Below are 17,975 nucleotides of genomic sequence, written 5' to 3' on the forward strand. Positions count from 1 at the left end.
AAGACCTCTCAGGCAGCTATGCAAAGGCAAGCAGATAAACATGCCAAAGCCAGAACATTTTGGTCTGGAGACCCTGTATTAGTATTGCTCCAGATTCAGGGTGAACCCCTGAAAGCCCGGTTCAGTGGCCCATACCGATTGGCAAAAAGAATTAGCCAGGTAAATTATTTGATTGACATCCTAGTCTGAAGGAAAAAACAAAGGCTGTGCCACATTAACATGTTAAAGCAATATCACAGCCAGGAAGAGGACATACAAGCACAGGTCTGTCAGATAGTCAGGGAGGAAGGGGGCGAACAGGACAATGGGGACGAGCTAAAGGAAGGCCTGGGGGATTTCCAAATTGAACCCCCTCCTGCCCGGTTAGTCAACACTGAAGTGTTAAATAACCTAGACACCACACTCTCCTATTTAAAGGTGGAACAAAGAGAAGCCCTTGCAAGGCTGCTCACTGCCTATAAAGAAGTCTGCAAGGACACACCAGGGTGTACGACCTTAACCCTACATGATGTGGAGGTGGGAGAGACCCCTCTCATTAAACAGAACCCTTATCGTATGGGTCCCAGGTTCGGGAGGAAATCCAGTAATTCTGGATAATACCTGATTGAGCCCAGCCAGAGCAACTGGAGTTCCCCAGTGGTGCTAGTGCCCAAGCCTGATGGCTCTACCCAGCTCTGCATTGATTATAGGAAGGTCAATGCAGTGACCAGAGTTGATTCCTATCCCATTCCCTGCCTGGAGGACTGTATTGATCAGGTAGGGAAGGCCACCTACATAACAAAAATAGATTTACTAAAGGGATATTGGCAGATTCCCTTAACACATCAAGCCAAGGCGATATCAACATTTGTCACCCCAGATGGCCTATTCTAGTGCCAAGTGATGCCCTTTGGTTTAAGGAATGCCCCAGCCATCTTCCAAAGGCTGATGAACCAGGTGGTGGCTGGCCTACACAACTGTGTGGTATACCTAGATGATTTGCTGATATACAGTGAGATCTGGGGGGACCATTTAGCCCAATTAGACACCCTCTTCCAACAGTTACAGGCAGCCCACCAGGTAGTAAACCTCACAAGGCGAGTTTGATAAAGCCAAAGTGACCTACTTCGGGCATGTTGTAGGTCAGGGCGAGTGCTACCCAGGGCAGCAAAAGTACAAGCACTGGTGGATTTTCCTATCCCCACCTCAAAAAGGGAAATCATGCGTTTCTGGGGATGTGTGGATTTTACAGCAAGTTTGTTCCAAATTTCAGCACTATAGCTGCCCCACTAACTGACTTACTGCAGAAAAGGGCCAAGGTGGTGTGGTCAGAAAACTGCCAAACCGCTTTTGAGAGGCTAAAGGTCACATTGACAAACGAACCAGTCCTGGCTGCTCCCAACTTTAATAAACCCTTTAAAGTGACAGTTGATGCCAGTGACCTAGGGGTAGGTGCTGTCCTGCTCCAAGATGATGAGACAGGCATTGAGAGACCAGTAGGGTACTTCTCCATAAGGTTAAACGAGCATCAAAAAAGATACTCCACCGTGGAAAAGGAGACACTGGGGATGTTGCTAACTCTCCAGCACTTCAACATGTATGTACAAAATGGATATAGGTGGTTTACACTGACCATAACCCCATAACATTTTGTGGAGAAATTCAAGACTCAAAATGCCAGGCTGTTTTGATGGAGCCTACTCTTACAACCCTATCATTTAAAAATTACCCACATTGCAGGGAAAAGCTGATGCCTTGACCAGGGTCTAACCTAACACATAACCCTACCAGACAAACTTCAAGGGAGAAGGCCAGTTTAAAACAACACTGCTGCTGCAGGGAAAAAAACCAAGCTGCAACAATTTTAAGATTTCTGAGTGGATGAGAGTGAATGAAAAAATGCACGCGTGTTTTCCTGTGTTTTCTCTTTTTAACTCCAATAATGAAATGCTCCCTTTGTTGCTTTCTATTCAGCGTGGCACGGAGGTGTGATGGAAACCCCACATATCAAATAGAAATATTCATTTCATCGTATGGAACTTTGCCTGAGACTTTTATTGAGACTGTTACAAATAACTTTTAAAAAACAGATCAGCGGGCAGCCAAGATGGCCATGCACAATTTGCACATGAGAAGCCAAAGGCAGGCTGGAGACAAAGGTGATTACCCAGTCTAGCCAGAACAATGGAGTGCTCTCTGATTCACTTATCTGGGATAACCTTATCAATGGGGGGTCATCAAAAGGCATCGACACCCATTGACTTTGAGACAGCCAAACCCCGCTACCAAGTATGTTTGAACAGCTTGAGAGGAGGGCCTTGAATTTCAAAGACCATTCTGGAAGCTGCTGATTCAAACACAAAGACTGCTTGGGCTACTCTGGAGATTTGTGAGTGGTGATTCAAAAGTCAGACAGTAATTGAGATCTGGCAAGAGAACAGCATCTCTCTCTCTCCCTCTCTCCAGTAAAGTCCCAGAGAAGCCTCAGCTGCAGCTACTACGCCTCAAGTCTACATATCCTTACATTCAGCAACTAATGGGACACAGATAAAGCCCCTCTTCTGCCTTCCAGAACCAGAGAAGCAAGCCTGAATTGTGCATGTAGCCCAGCGAGGACTTCAGGACTACAATTTCAACTAAAGACTCTGAGACTCAGTATTTAAACACCATTTATTATGGACTTTACTCCAACATCCCAACTCCTTTTTTCTCTGTAATCTATTTGTGCCTGTGTGTGGCTCTTGTGTGAATGTGGGCCTGGATGCGTAGTGTATTTTAGTAATTTCTAATCAGTCTAGAGTGATAAGGTTAATAAACTTACATCTTTCTTGTTTAAACTCAAGAAACCCCATCTGATTGGTTCATTTGCAATTATATTAGAGGAACAGGAGCAATTGCTCACTGAGGTGGTAAGTTCAATCAATGTGTTAAAAAAGATAAACCCTGCTGCAGTCAAACCAGAGAAGGGAGACCAAACAATTGCAGGAGAAGGTCCCTTCCTCACCTGGTCGTAACACCAACAAAAAAGTTGCACATCATCAAACCGCCTGTCTAGCCTAACTACAGGACCACTTAACTGAGGTAAAAATTCCATACATGTAGTTTATTCTATTATTTAAATGGAAACGTTACACCTCACAGTCATATTTTCAGTTATTCTGTCTCCTTCTGCCAATTTCTCCACCGCCCTACCCACATCCCATTCCGTAGTTGCGAGATTGAGCAAGAAAACTGCTGCCAGTATTTTACTTCTCCTCGGAAGTGGAGTGACTTTCTCACTAAATTACTCTCTCTACAAAATGCCTTCCCATTCCGCCACTGCTTGTCCTAACCATTGGCTCACCTGTACAACTAATTATTATTGGCTTACAATAACTTCTTGCTGAATGTGCAATTTAACATGCTGTTTCTCTTCCCTCAGTTATCGCTATTGAAATCATTGCTCATCGCACCAACTCACTTCATGGGACCTGGAGACTGTGGAACTCCTTATTTCCTTCAGTCTGCCCTCCCCAGAAAATCCAGGCTTTTAAAACTCAAGCTCGGATCATCTAATCACAACCTCTGATTTACTTTGTCTTCTCCCCTCAGTGGTCATCGGAATCTCTGTAAGAAACCTAAATATGGGGCAACGTTTTTACAGTAAGTATATGGGAGAGTTTGTCTGTATAGTGTCAGATTCAAATCACGCTTGAATTATGCTACTCAAATGTTAATTTTTCTTTTTAACGACTCACTGAAAATCATGCAGTACAGTTCATTCTGAAATTGTAACAGATATATTTTCCTCCGGTTATTAATTCTAGTTGAAGCGTGGACATGAGCGCAAGGTGGGAACACTATGTGCATGTAAACGAACCTTTAAGGGAAAGGGGTAACGTTTTTACAATACCATTCAAATTTGGTCAATGTATTCAAAACTGTGGACTCTCGTAAAATTATTGAAAATTTGCTGTAATTTTATTGATAAAACAATAACAATTGTTGCTGAGCAAAAAAAAACTTGGGGTTATAACCTTGGTATAATTCTGTTAGGAATGAATTAAGGATTGTTTGCTCACTGTGCCAGTTACCTTGCTGTCACTTTCGGATCAAACTTGGCTCTGTACTTGGCCACTCTCGTTCTCCTTGCTCCATCGGAACAGCTCGCATCGCTTTGCCCAGTGCCCACTCCCTTGGATCCCGGTTTCAGCGGCCCCTCATCGCACACTTTAGGCTTGCACTTCACCACCGTCTTCACAAAATCCACGTAGCAGTTCCTCGGCGGCTCTGGCAGCACTTTACTCGTCCCGCAGCCCATCATCACTCGGACATCGTGCAGCCAACAAGCTGCATCTGGCCGGTGCAGACCCAGAGCTACTAACTCTTGTGATCGCACACTCCTAGGAAGACAGCAGCAGCACTTTGGTAGTTTGCATTATACCATTACACTGCCCCCAAGCGACCCAAGAGGGAGAGAACTGCCAGTGATCCTGCAGGTACCTTTAGCATTCACCTGAACAGAAACATGAACACAGGGGTGGGAGTGCCGAGCAATCCGTCAGGACTTTTCCAACATAGATATGGAAGTTCTGATGAAAGGTCACAGACCTGAAACGTTAACTCTGCTTCTCTCTCCACAGATGCTGCCTGACCTGCTGAGTATTTCCAGCACTTTCTGTTTTATTTCAGATATGGAAGGACCTGATTACACCTTAATCTCAACATGTGCACCACATCCAAGGACATTGCCGAGCAGTACCAGACCATAATAATAAACCAGCAACAGCATTTTCTGCTTTTATTTCAGATTTCCAGCATCTGTACTATTTTGCTTTAATAATAATAGCAGGATCGGGCACAACAGAGAAGTATAACAGGTAAGGCAGATGAACGTAGAGCTTGGATTAGTACTTGGAACTATGATGTTGTTGCTATTACAGAGACTTGGTTGAGGGAAGGACAGGATTGGCAGCTAAATGTTCCAGGATTTAGAAGCTTCAGGCAGGATAGAGGGGGATGTAAAAGGTGTGGGGGAGTTGCATTACTGGTTAAGGAGAATATCACAGCTGTACTGCGGGAGGACACCTCTGAGGGGTCATGCAGCAAGGCAATATGGGTGGAGCTCAGGAATAGGAAGGGTGCAGTCACGATGTTGGGGGTTTTCTACAGGCCTCCCAACAACCAGCGGGAGGTAGAGGAGCAGATATGTAGACAGATTTTGGAAAGATATCAAGGTAACAGGGTTGTAGTGGTGGGTGATTTTAACTTCCTCTATATTGACTGGGACTCACTTAGTGCTAGGGGCGTAGATGGGGCAGAATTTGTAAGGAGCATCCAGGAGGGCTTCTTGAAACAATATGTCAATAGAGCAACTTGGGATGGGGCCGTACTGGACCTGGTATTGGGGAATGAGCCCGGCCAGGTGATCTAAGTTTCAGTAGGGGAGCATTTCGGGAACAGTGACCATAATTCCATACGTTTTAAGGTACTTATGGAGAAGGATAAGAGTAGTCCTCGGGTGAAGGTGCTAAATTGGGGGAAGGCTTTCTTCTTTCTTTCTTTTGGGCCTCCTTATCTCGAGAGACAATGGATACGCGCCTGGAGGTGGTCAGTGGTTTGTGAAGCAGCGCCTGGAGTGGCTATAAAGGCCAATTCTGTAGTGACAGGCTCTTCCACAGGTGCTGCAGAGATATTTGTTTGTCGGGGCTGTTGCACAGTTGGCTCTCCCCTTGCGCCTCTGTCTTTTTTCCTGCCAACTACTAAGTCTCTTCGACTCGCCACAATTTAGCCCTGTCTTTATGGCTGCCCGCCAGCTCTGGCGAATGCTGGCAACTGACTCCCACGACTTGTGATCAATGTCACACGATTTCATGTCGCGTTTGCAGACGTCTTTATAGCGGAGACATGGACGGCCTGTGGGTCTGATACCAGTGGCGAGCTCGCTGTACAATGTGTCTTTGGGGTCCTGCATCTTCCATGCGGCTCACATGGCCAAGCCATCTCAAGCGCCGCTGACTCAGTAGTGTGTATAAGCTGGGGGTGTTGGCCGCTTCAAGGACTTCTGTGTTGGAGATATAGTCCTGCCACCTGATGCCAAGTATTCTCCGGAGGCAGCGAAGATGGAATGAATTGTAAGGCTAATTATAACAATATTCGGCAGGAACTGAAGAATTTAGATTGGGGGCGGCTGTTTGAGGGTAAATCAACATCTGACATGTGGGAGTCTTTCAAATGTCAGTTGATTAGAATCCAGGACCAGCATGTTCCTGTGAGGAAGAAGGATAAGTTTGGCAAGTTTCGGGAACCTTGGATAACGCGGGATATTGTGAGCCGAGTCAAAAAGAAAAAGGAAGCATTCGTAAGGGCTGGAAGGCTAAGAACAGATGAATCCCTTGAGGAATATAAAGACAGCAGAAAGGAACTTAAGCAAGGAGACAGGAGGGCCTGTCATTGGCAAACAGGATTAAGGATAATCCCAAGGCTTTTTATACATATATAAAGAGCAAGAGGGTAACTAGGGAAAGGGTTGGCCTGCTCAAGGACAGAGAAGGGAATCTATGTGTGGAGTCAGAGGAAATGGGCGAGCTACTAAATGAGTACTTTGCATCAGTATTCACCAAAGAGAAGGACTTGGTGGATGATGAGCCTAGGGAAGGGAGTGTAGATAGTCTCAGTCATCTCATTATAAAAAAGGAGGAGGTGTTGGGTTTCTTGCAAAGCATTAAGGTAGGTAAGTCCCCAGGGCTTGATGGGATCTACCCCAGAATACTAAGGGAAGCAATGGAAGAAATTGCTGGCGCCTTGACAGAAATCTTTGCATCCTCATTGGCTACAGGTGAGGTCCCAGAGGACTGGAGAATAGCCAATGTTGTTCCTCTGTTTAAGAAGGTGTAGAGGGAAAAATTGTGGCCGATGCAGCTAAATAAATACACACATATATATATAAGATGAAAGTGTAGCCACATATTGTTACAAGTTAGTTAGCTTGCAGCCTTGAGCATGGTACTGCTGAGCCTGACCAAGGAGGGCCCCCCCATATCCGTGCATAAGACAGCTGCTCTGTCTAATTGCGGACTACACAAAGCAACTAGGAATGCAGGCCTGATAGAGGTAGAAGGATTCATTGTGAAGACTCAAGGATAGTTGATAAGGGGGGTTTGGTAAACAAGCTGAGATGGTCAGGGGCGTACCATGAGCTATCCCCACAACCACATGATGCATAATTAATAATTTCATTGGTAATGAATGTAATATATGTGATCAATAACCGTTATGATTGGATTGTGTCCAGCCGGGATGGGCTGAGTAACTGTATATTTGTTGTGGATTTTCCTTTGTTCAGTGGAGAGGCATCTGGACAGCCCAGTGACCTGCTCCCTGCTGGCGTAACTAAATAAACAGTTTGACATTGGAGCAGACCTGAGTGTCGAGTGATTCTTCTAGATTCATTCCCGCTAACAAAGGGTAGCAAGGATAATCCAGGAAATTATAGGCCGGTGAGCCTTACATCAGTGGTAGGGAAATTATTAGAGAGGATTCTTCGGGACAGGATTTACTCCCATTTGGAAACAAACAAACTTATTAGTGAGAGGCAGCATGGTTTTGTGAAGGGGAGGTTGTGTCTCACTAATTTGATTGAGTTTTTTGAGGAAGTGACAAAGATGATTGATGAAGGAAGGGCAATGGATGTTATCGATATGGACTTCAGTAAAGCCTTTGACAAGGTACCTCATGGCAGACTGATACAAAAGGTGAAGTCACACGGGATCAGAGGTGAGCTGGCAAGATGGATACAGAACTGGCTCTTTCATAGAAGACAGAGGGTAACAGTGGAAGGGTGCTTTTCTGAATGGAGGGATGTGACTAGTGGTGTTCCGCAGGGATCAGTGCTGGGACCTTTGCTGTTTGTAGTATATATAAATGATTTGGAGGAAAATGTAGCTGGTCTGATTAGTAAGTTTGCGGACGACACAAAGGTTGGTGGAGTTGTGGATAGTGATGAGGATTGTCAGAGGATACAGCAGGATATAGATCGGTTGGAGACTTGGGCGGAGAAATGGCAGATGGAGTTTAATCTGGACAAATGTGAGGTAATGTATTTTGGAAGATCTAATGCAGGTGGGCGTACAGGTCCACAGGTCACTGAAAGTGGCAACGCAGGTGGATAAGTTAGTCAAAAAGGCATAAGGCATGCTTGCCTTCATCGGTCGGGGCATAGAGTATAAAAGTTGGCAAGTCATGCTGCAGCTGTACAGAACTTTAGTTAGGCCACACTTGGAATATTGTGTGCAATTCTGGTCGCCACACTACCAGAAGGACGTGGAGGCTTTGGAGAGGGTACAGAAGAGGTTTACCAGGATGTTGCCTGGTCTGGAGGGCATTAGCTATGAGGAGAGGTTGGATAAACTCGGATTGTTTTCACTGGAACGACGGAGGTGGAGGGGTGACATGATAGAGGTTTACAAAGTTATGAGCGGCATGGACAGAGTGGATAGTCAGAAGCTTTTTCCCAGGGTGGAAGAGTCAGTTACTAGGGGACATAGGTTTAAAGTGAGAGGGGCAAAGTTTAGAGGGGATGTGCGAGGCAAGTTCTTTACACAGAGGGTGGTGAGTGCCTGGAACTTGCTGCCGGGGGAAGTGGTGGAAGCAGGTACAATAATGACGTTTAAGAGGCATCTTGACAAATACATGAATAGGATGGGAATAGAGGGATACGGTCCCCGGAAGTGCAGAAGGTTTTAGTTTAGGCAGGCATCAAGATCGGCGCAGGCTTGGATGGCCAAATGGCCTATTCCTGTGCTGTACTGTTCTTTGTTCTTTGTAACTTACATTGGCTCCTTAAACTGAACAAATTGAATGCCACTTCCCACATTCCAACCTACACAAACTGAGGCCTCAACCTGTACCAATCAATACTGACACCACAACATTCACATCACTGGCTGGTATGCAGACTGCTACTTCAATGAGCCACTATTTTCAGATGGACCGCTTAAGCAGGGTTAATTGCCAAGTCCGTATTAGAAACAGAAAAAAAAACTTAATAAGGGAAATCTTCATGTTTAGGCTGAGGAACTCGCTAAAATATTAAATGAGTACTTTGCATGTCTTCACAAAGTAGCAGATGATGTGAAGATTACACTAAAAGATGAGAGGAAGATTCCAGACATGATAGCAATAGGTAGAGAAGGCAAACTAAAAGATTAGCATTGATGCAAGCTGGTAAGTTACTTGGTCTGGAAGGAATCCAGCTGAGGTTGCTGGAAGAAGCAAACGTAGAAATAAGAGGCATTGGTCAAAACCTTTTACTTCTCCTTGGATACATAGTAGATGCGGAGGAATGGAGAGTTGCTCATGTCGTGCCAGTATTCAAGGAAGGGAAAAGGGATGAACCAGAAAACTACAGCCTCACCTCGGTGTGGAAATTATTGAAAACTATTATTGGGGCAAAACAAAACTGATTAACCCATTCCTTTCCAAATTAAAGCGAGTGAGCATGGATTTAGCAAAGCAGTAAATAGTGTTGAGGATATTTGTAGACTTGAGCGTGCCATGGACAAAGTGATGAAATGGACACAGGAGAATTGTGACGGGCCTCCCCAAAAGGAATCATAATATATAAGATTGCATATTGTAAATGGCATGTTTTTGACAAGTGCATCTTTAAAGGAGGCTGGGCAGGTTGATCAAGTAGTTTAAAAAAAAAGTATGTGTTACTTGGTTTATAAATAGAGGCATAGAATATAAAAGGAAAGAGATCATGCTAGAACTTTATAAATCAGTCAGGTTACATGTCAGTTGGAGTATGATGGATAATTCTGGGTACCACACTTCAGGAAAGTTATAAAGGCCTTAGAGTACAGAGTGTGTTTGGTCAGGATATTAATAGCAATGAGGGACTTCAGTGAGGAGTGGTTGAAAAATTAACACTTTTCTCCTATGAACAGCGAACGTTCAGAGGTGAACTAATGAAGTTTTTCAAGATGATGGGATTTTGATTGAGTTGACAATTATTTTGTTCAGCTTCTCGCTCTGACGACCAAGTTAATAAGTAGAGGTTATAGATTCAAAATCATTGGCAAAAGCTCAGGAGGAGAGATGAAGAATTTTTTTCTAGTGAGTATTGTTGGGATCTCGATTGCTCTACCTGAAAAGGTGGTAGAAGATGATTGCATAATTAATTTTATATGGAGTTGGACAGGTTCTTGAGAATGAGAAACTTATCGGGTTATGTACCAAAAGCAGGGATGTGGAACGAAGCATGGCTGCTCTTTCCAAGAGTCAGCATGGGTACAACAGGCCAAATGGCTGCTTCCTGTGCTGTAAGTTTCTACAATTCTGTAATAGCGAACAAAATTCTGGGTTCAATTCTGGGTACTGCCTGTATGGAGTTTGCAAGTTCTCCCTGTGACCGCTTGGGTTTTCGTCGGGTGCTCTGGTTTCCTCCCACAGCCAAAGACTTGCAGGTTGATAGGTAAAATTGGCCATTATAAATTGCCCCTAGTATAGGTAGGTGGTAGGGGAATTGAGGGAAGGTGGGGATGTGGTAGGAATATGGGATTAATGTAGAATTAGTACTTGGCATCAGGTGGCAGGACCGTATCTCCAACACAGAAGTCCTCGAAGTGGCTAACATCCCCAGCTTGTACACACTACTGAGTCAGCGGCGCTTGAGATGGCTTGGCCATGTGAGCCGCATGGAAGATGGCAGGATCCCCAAAGACACATTGTACAGTGAGCTCGCCACTGGTATCAGACCCACCGGCCGTCCATGTCTCTGCTATAAAGACGTCTGCAAACGCGACATGAAATCCTGTGACATTGATCACAAGTCGTGGGAGTCAGTTGCCAGCGTTCGCCAGAGCTGGCGGGCAGCCATAAAGACAGGGCTAAAATGTGGCGAGTCGAAGAGACTTAGTAGTTGGCAGGAAAAAAGACAGAGGCGCAAGGGGAGAGCCAACTGTGCAACAGCCCCGATAAACAAATTTCTCTGCAGCACCTGTGGAAGAGCCTGTCACTCTAGAATTGGCCTTTATAGCCACTCCAGGTGCTGCTTCACAAACCACTGACCACCTCCAGGCACGTATCCATTGTCTCTCGAGATAAGGAGGCCCAAAAGAAGAAGAAAAAAAGAAAAAAAGAAGTATAAATGGGTGGTTGATGGTCGGCACAGACTTGGTGGGCCAAAGGGCCTGTTTCAGTGCTGTAACTCTAAAATAAAATAAAAATTAAATTATTCACTGGGGTGGAAGGAGCGAATTATTTGTGATTGTTTGTCCCACTTGGGGGATCCTGTTAGCCAGGGTCCTGCAGCTTGGCCTTGTTTTTATAAAGGATTTATAAAGGTCTTTTTGGAGAATAAACTGTGCTGTTTGAACCTGGTGCAATTAATAGATGTATTTAATTGTCAAGGCTTTATTTTTATAATATCCCTTTGTCTCAAGTTACATTAAAAACAGAGCAGAAGGGTGTCACTGCTACTGATATCTAGATTCTATAGAGAATTTCTGTATCGCCAGATGGGCTGATGAGCTGGGGCTACTGGAATTACTGTGAATATCCAGTATCACATATCAGCTTTTACGCACAGATTGGTGGGATATAATAAGTGTTCCTTGGGGATCTGTACTGAAGCCTTAACATTTCACTATATTAATGACTTGCATGAAAGAATAGAGAGTTGAATACATTAAACAGGAGGCACAGTAAGTTGTGTGGATGGGAAGATAATGTTATAAAGAATATAGGCTAAGTGAGTGCAAAAAAGGGCAGAGGGACTTCAATGTGGGGAATATGAGGTCATCCACATTGTATCTAAGAAAATTAAACTGTTCTTTTTCTAAATGGTGACACTAGGAGCTATGGAGGAGCCTGATATTGTCATAACTAACAAAATATGATGGAATTTTAAGTGCAAATTAAGTTCAACACAACTTGAGTTTCTGCAATCTTTTGCGCTAGTTTTAAAAGCATCAAACTAGAAACTGGCCCCCGCCCACAAAACTACCCACACCCCGAGGGTGAATTAATCACCAATGGGAATTTCCGCTAACTGCGGCCATTTGCAGGTTTTCAAGGAGGCTTCAAAAATTAAGCCAGATCTTTTGGGTATAAGGACACTAATAGGTACATTTTAAAAGCTTTTGGAGAATTTATTTTGAATTTACTAAGGAGTTGGCTACTACCCCAATTTAACTAGAAAGTAGTTTCGAACATTTTTTAAAAGTTATTTTCAGTAGTTCAAAATTGGGTTACTCACTGGTGGGGGATCTTAAATGTTTATTTTTTGTGATAAACCCATTTTCAGCTATATTAATCAAGTTTTACCAAGTTACCACTCTTAAATATATCAAGGAATATGATTTAAAGCAATTTTTAAAAAACGATGTTTTGAAACATTCTCTGATTGTGCTGGTTCATGGCATATTTTTCATTCAGTGATATTCAGATGCGTGTGAGAGGAAACTCAGGTTGGGTGGAATGACACTTTTCAAAACCGATGCAATTTTCTGAGCAATTTGCACTGGAATCGCTGATTGCACCCAAAGCAGAATCTGTGGGGGGATTTTTATGTTCTCCCCACAGTGGGTTTGGAGGTACGGAGAGCATAAAATCGGGGTGTTCTTGCCACCATCCTGCTGCCACCAAAATTTAGTCCTGGGCAGAAAGGCCTATGAATGGCCTTTCTGCCCCGCCTCCAATTGAGGCCCTTAACTGGGAAATTAACCCCAATTAAGGGACTCTTCCTGCCATAGCTGCAATTAGCCATGTAGTGGGTGGCCCTGACACTGCACAGGAAACCGTGTGGGCTGCTTCCCTGCTCCAGGGAGAGGGGTGGTCCCTCATTAAAAGGCTGAACAAGGCACCAGGCATCGGGAAGGGGGGATCTGCCATCAGCCACCCCACCTGTGCTTGCTAGCGACCCTCCTACACCCCACCTTCCCTGTGACCCCTGCCCCATGAGACTCCTCCCAATCTGACGTACCTGTGGCCTCGGTCCAGCGATGCTCCTCGGCCTCTAGTAGGTGCTCCTTCAACAGCAGCCACTGCCTCTGTGTTGGCACTGCAGCTGCCAGCCTCTGATTCGCCAGCAACTTTCCATGGGTGGGACTCTCGGCAATGGGGTCCTTGATCCTGTGGAAGGCCTGCTGCTGTCCACTTACATGCCTGATTGGCACTAGATTCGGTGGGCCTTCCGGAGAAGAGGCAAAGGGAGGATCTCAGTGTTGCTATTTCTGGACGTTGAGACCCCTGTTGCTAGTATAAAATAACAGCCTGTGTGTCGATGCACACAAAGCACTAGCGCACAGGTGCAAAAAAAAAATTCATAGTCTTTCTCCAAAGGGGACTGGAATTCAAAAGTGAGGAATTGATGCTTTAGTTGTACAGAGCCTCGGTCAGACCCCATCTGGAGCACTGCATTCAGGTTTGAACACAGAACCTCAGGAAGGACTTGGAAAATGTACAGCCTATATTCGCCAGAATGAGACCAGGACTTAAAAGAGTTAAATTATCAGTATAGGTTGAATTAACTTTGATTGCATTCCCTTGATGTTAGAAGGTTGAGGGGTGATCTAATCAAGGTATTGAAAATTATTAACAGATTTAATACGAAAGACGAACATAGGAATTAAGAGCAGCAGTAGGCCTCTTGGCCCCTCTAGCCTGCTCCTCCATTCAACAAGATCATGGCTGATCTGATCGAACTCACAAATGTCTGAGAGAAAACAATTCTCCTCATCTCTGTCTTAAATGGGCGACGCCTTATTTTTAAACAGTGACCCCTAGTTCTAGATTCTCCCGCAAGGGGAAACATCCTTTCCACATCCACCCAATCAAGACCCCTCAGTATCTTATATGTTTCAGCCTCTTACTCTTCTAAACTGCAGTGGTTACAAGCCTAGCCTGTCCAACTTTTCCTCATAAGACAACCCAGGTATTCATCTAGTCAATGTTCTCTGAGCTGCTTCCAATGCATTTACATCCTTCCTTAAATAAGGAGACTGTCATGCTAGGCCCCCTTCTGCCAAGAATGAGGCACATTAATTTTGTCATGAACATTGATTTTAAACTGTACAGGAGTGAAGAAAAAAATTGTTGAACGGGTCAGCCGTGGTGGAAAAGACATTTGCATATTAACAGATGGTGATTGGAAGAACAAAGGACCATTCCCTGACATATTCAACCCATAATGGGCCTTGATCACCAGGTATTGTGTGTAAGAGGAGCATTCCAAAAAATGCTAAGGTGATACAATCCAAGACGTGGTCAGAACAGTTAGTCACACAACTAACCCGCTTGCCAACCTGGGCTTTTTCTGAATTGCACAAACAGTTTGAACTGAGAGTGTCTGTTTTGCTCCTGGACTGAGAAGATCTCTCCTGTCCACTCCCATCTCTTTCTCACAAGCCTCTGAATCCACTGAAGACACATGAACCCCAAGAGAGAAAAGTCTCCGACAGCGAACTCGGTTTAAGAAGAATACTCGGCCCCAACAAAAAGCAAGATCTACCTTCAATCAAGAATTTTACAGTGAGCTTGAAGAACTGTAACAAAAACTCATCAGATATTGCCTCAAACTTTTCCACTTTATTTTTCTTCTGCACTTTTCTTTCTCTATTTGCGTGTATGTATCACATATGCATGTTAGCGTGGGCGTATCGTGCATCCATAGGCATCAACCGAATTAGAGTTTAAGTTTAAGTTTAATAAATTTCAACTTTTCTTCTTGAAACCTAAGAAAGCCTGTTTGTGCTGGTTTCTTAGTCTTATAATTGGAAAGCGGTGAACAAGGATTCACCAAGGGGGAGCTAAAAACATGATGTGTTTAAAATTAAACCCTGTTACAGTAAGACCAGGTGAAGGCTGAAAGGGAACCCTAGACCTCTTTCTCACGTGGTCGAAACAGAAGTTTGGGTGCCAGCCACCAAAACCAAACCACAGACAAACAAGAAATTGGAACTGGGAAGCCAAATTGTTCCCAATCAAAAAAAAAGAGCAAAGATTTCAATACATGTTTTCTCGTGGTTTTGTGTGCTTAAATACGAACATGGCTGTGACTGAAGCTAGTAGCTCTCCAAGCCAAGGTGAAGTAACTTGGGTTAATTTAAAAGCACTTTCCATGGAAGAGTTGAGGAAAATGGGTGAGCAGTGTGGAATTACTGTACGTGGCAAGGCTAGGAAGTCTGAATTCCTAGGACTAGTGGCCAACCATTTTTCCCTTGAATCTGAGGAAGCAGAAAAATGGTTAGAAGTAGATCCCAACAGGGTATTGCTAGCAAAGCTACAATTGGAACAGAGGAGACTTGAATTAGAGGAGAGGGAAAGAGAGAGATGGAAGAGGGAGAAAGAAAGAGCCTTCCAGAAGGAACGTGAAAAGAGAGAGAGGAGAGAGAAAGAGAAAGAACCTTCCAGAAAGAATGCGAAGAGAGAGAGATGAAGCGGCTTGAATTAACTAGGGGGTGACAGAGTAACCCCAATGACTTATATGAAGGGGCATAATTCAGGGCTGGGTACAGAATTGTTAAAACTAGCTCAATTAATTGTAAGATTCAATGAGGAGGATGTAGAAGAATTTTGGGTCCTTTGAGAAACTGACAAGGCAGCTAAAATGGCCACCTGAGACCTGGCTTCTTTTACTATGAAGCAAGTTAACTGCAAAAGCCCATGAAGTTTATTCCCTGATGCCAGATGAGAATTCATCACATTATGAACTGACAAAAAATGCTATCCTCGGGGCATATGAATTAGTACCCGAAGCCAATCATTAGAATTTCAGAACCCTCAAGAAGCAAGCGAATCAAACTTATTTGGAGTTTGAAAGAAGTAAGCAGCTGGCTTTTGACCAGTGGCTGAGGACTCTTAAAGTACAGCTCAGCTATGAGAATCTCAGGGAAGTAATTCTGTTAGAGGAATTTAAAAACTCTCTCCCACTCTCCATAAAGAGCCATGTAAAGGAGCAACGGGTTCAGAGAGCCCGGCAAGCGGCTATGCTGGCCGATGAGTTTGCTTTAATTTATAAGTCGGTTTCCCAGGGGAGAAACTTTCCTAATCACCCCCATTTATCCAGAAAGGACAAAGGGTGGGAAGGTGACAGGAGCCCAAGCAGTCCTGGGAGAGAAAGAAAAGCAGGAGACACAGGGGGTCCTCCTCTAGCTAAAAAGGAAGGTGCTGTGAGCAAGAGTGAGACCTGGAGACCTGTGTGCTTCCATTGTAATAAAGCAGGGCATTTAAAAGCTGGCTGCTGGAAACTAAAGGGAAAACCTGTAGGGTTAATCAGGGCACACCCGCTCAGTGAAGAAGGAAACCTGATGGAAAGCACAGCAGTGCAAGCTGTGGCTTTAACTGCAATAAGATTGAGACCCAGGAAGCTTACAGCTGTAAGTGCAGGAAAATTTAGTAGGATTCCTAAAGGTTATCAGCATTTTGTGTTTGAAAGGAAATTGTACCCTCGAGTGAGGCAAGCAAGCCCATAGTAATCCTCAGGGAGACTGGGGCCACTAGATCCCTTTTAGTGGGAAAAGGCCTGACCCTTCCCCCAGACTATGCAGCAAACACCAGAATGGTGGTGAATGGTATTGGAGGGCAGTACCTGTACCTGTACCTATACCTGTACACCGGCTGCACCTGGAGTGCGACCTTGTTTCAGGAACGGTGACTGTAGGAATTGTTCCTAGTTTGCCTGTTTGAACTGCCCTTAGGTAACGATCTGGCAGGGGTGAAGGTGGTAGCCCCCCCAGTAGTGAAAGAGAGACTGCAGGAGGTCAGAGAGACAGGGCCGTGGCAGAAGACGGACCCCTGCAATTTTCCTGAATGTGTATAGATCAGGCCGTGATCAAACCAGCTCCCCCAGAGAAAACTGCATTGGCACTGCAGGCAAATGACAATGAGGTCTGCCTGTCCGAGAATTTCTTTGGAAAGTTAGGAGACCCAGGGAATAAATTAAATGCATTTTCCTGCATTTTGTTTCTCAAAATGGAGACGTGTGACCAGTGGTGTTCCACAGGGATCCGTGCTGGGACCACTGTTGTTTGTGATATACATAAATGATTTGGAGGAAAATATAGGTCTGATTAGCAAGTTTGCAGATGACACTAAGATTGGTGGAGTAGCAGATAGTGAAGGGGACTGTCAGAGAATACAGCAGAATATAGATAGATTGGAGAGTTGGGCAGAGAAATGGCAGATGGAGTTCAATCAGGGCAAATGCGAGGTGATGCATTTTGGAAGATCCAATTCAAGAATGAACTATACAGTAAATGGAAAAGTCCTGGGGAAAATTGATGTACAGAGAGATTTGGGTGTTCAGGTCCATTGTTCCCTGAAGGTGGCAACGCAGGTCAATAGAGTGGTCAAGAAGGCATATGGCATGCTTTCCTTCATCGGACGGGGTATTAAGTACAAGAGTTGGCAGGTCATGTTACAGTTGTATAGGACTTTGGTTCGGCCACATTTGGAATACTGCGTGCAGTTCTGGTCGCCACATTACCAAAAGGATGTGGATGCTTTGGAGAGGGTGCAGAGGAGGTTCACCAGGATGTTGCCTGGTATGGAGGGCGCTAGCTATGAAGAGAGGTTGAGTAGATTAGGATTATTTTCATTAGAAAGACGGAGGTTGAGGGGGGACCTGATTGAGGTGTACAAAATCATGAGAGGTATAGACAGAGTGGATAGCAAGAAGCTTTTTCCCAGAGTGGGGGATTCAATTACTAGGGGACACGAGTTCAAAGTGAAAGGGGAAAAGTTTAGGGGGGATATGCGTGGAAAGTTCTTTACGCAGAGGGTGGTGGGTGCCTGGAACGCGTTGCCAGTGGAGGTGGTAGATGCGGGCACGATAGCGTCTTTTAAGATGTATCTAGACAGATACATGAATGGGCAGGAAGTAAAGAGATACAGACCCTTAGAAAATAAGCGACATGTTTAGATAGAGGATCTGGATCGGTGCAGGCTTGGAGGGCCGAAGGGCCTGTTCCTGTGCTGTAATTTTCTTTGTTCTTTGTTCTTTGTTCTTAGGT

At 44.5% G+C, this 17,975-nt stretch overlaps 1 protein-coding gene across 3 annotated transcripts in view; it reads right to left on the reverse strand.

Annotated features, from left to right (window-relative positions):
- The window catches only part of LOC137369920 (serine/threonine-protein kinase H1-like), a 120,659-nt gene extending 107,685 nt beyond the window's left edge, over positions 1 to 12,974 (reverse strand). For all 3 annotated transcript variants that reach the window (XM_068031657.1, XM_068031658.1, XM_068031660.1), the window contains exons 1-2: positions 12,947 to 12,974; positions 4,053 to 4,361 (exon numbers count right to left, since the gene is read on the reverse strand). In XM_068031657.1, coding sequence (XP_067887758.1) covers positions 4,053 to 4,282 — 230 coding nt within the window. In that variant the 5' untranslated portion in view covers positions 4,283 to 4,361; positions 12,947 to 12,974. The remainder of the gene's footprint in view (positions 1 to 4,052; positions 4,362 to 12,946) is intronic.
- Between the last annotated feature and the right edge of the window lie 5,001 nt (positions 12,975 to 17,975).

Source organism: Heterodontus francisci, chromosome 5 (genome assembly GCF_036365525.1).
Source record: "Heterodontus francisci isolate sHetFra1 chromosome 5, sHetFra1.hap1, whole genome shotgun sequence".
Taxonomy (NCBI): Eukaryota; Metazoa; Chordata; class Chondrichthyes; order Heterodontiformes; family Heterodontidae; genus Heterodontus; species Heterodontus francisci.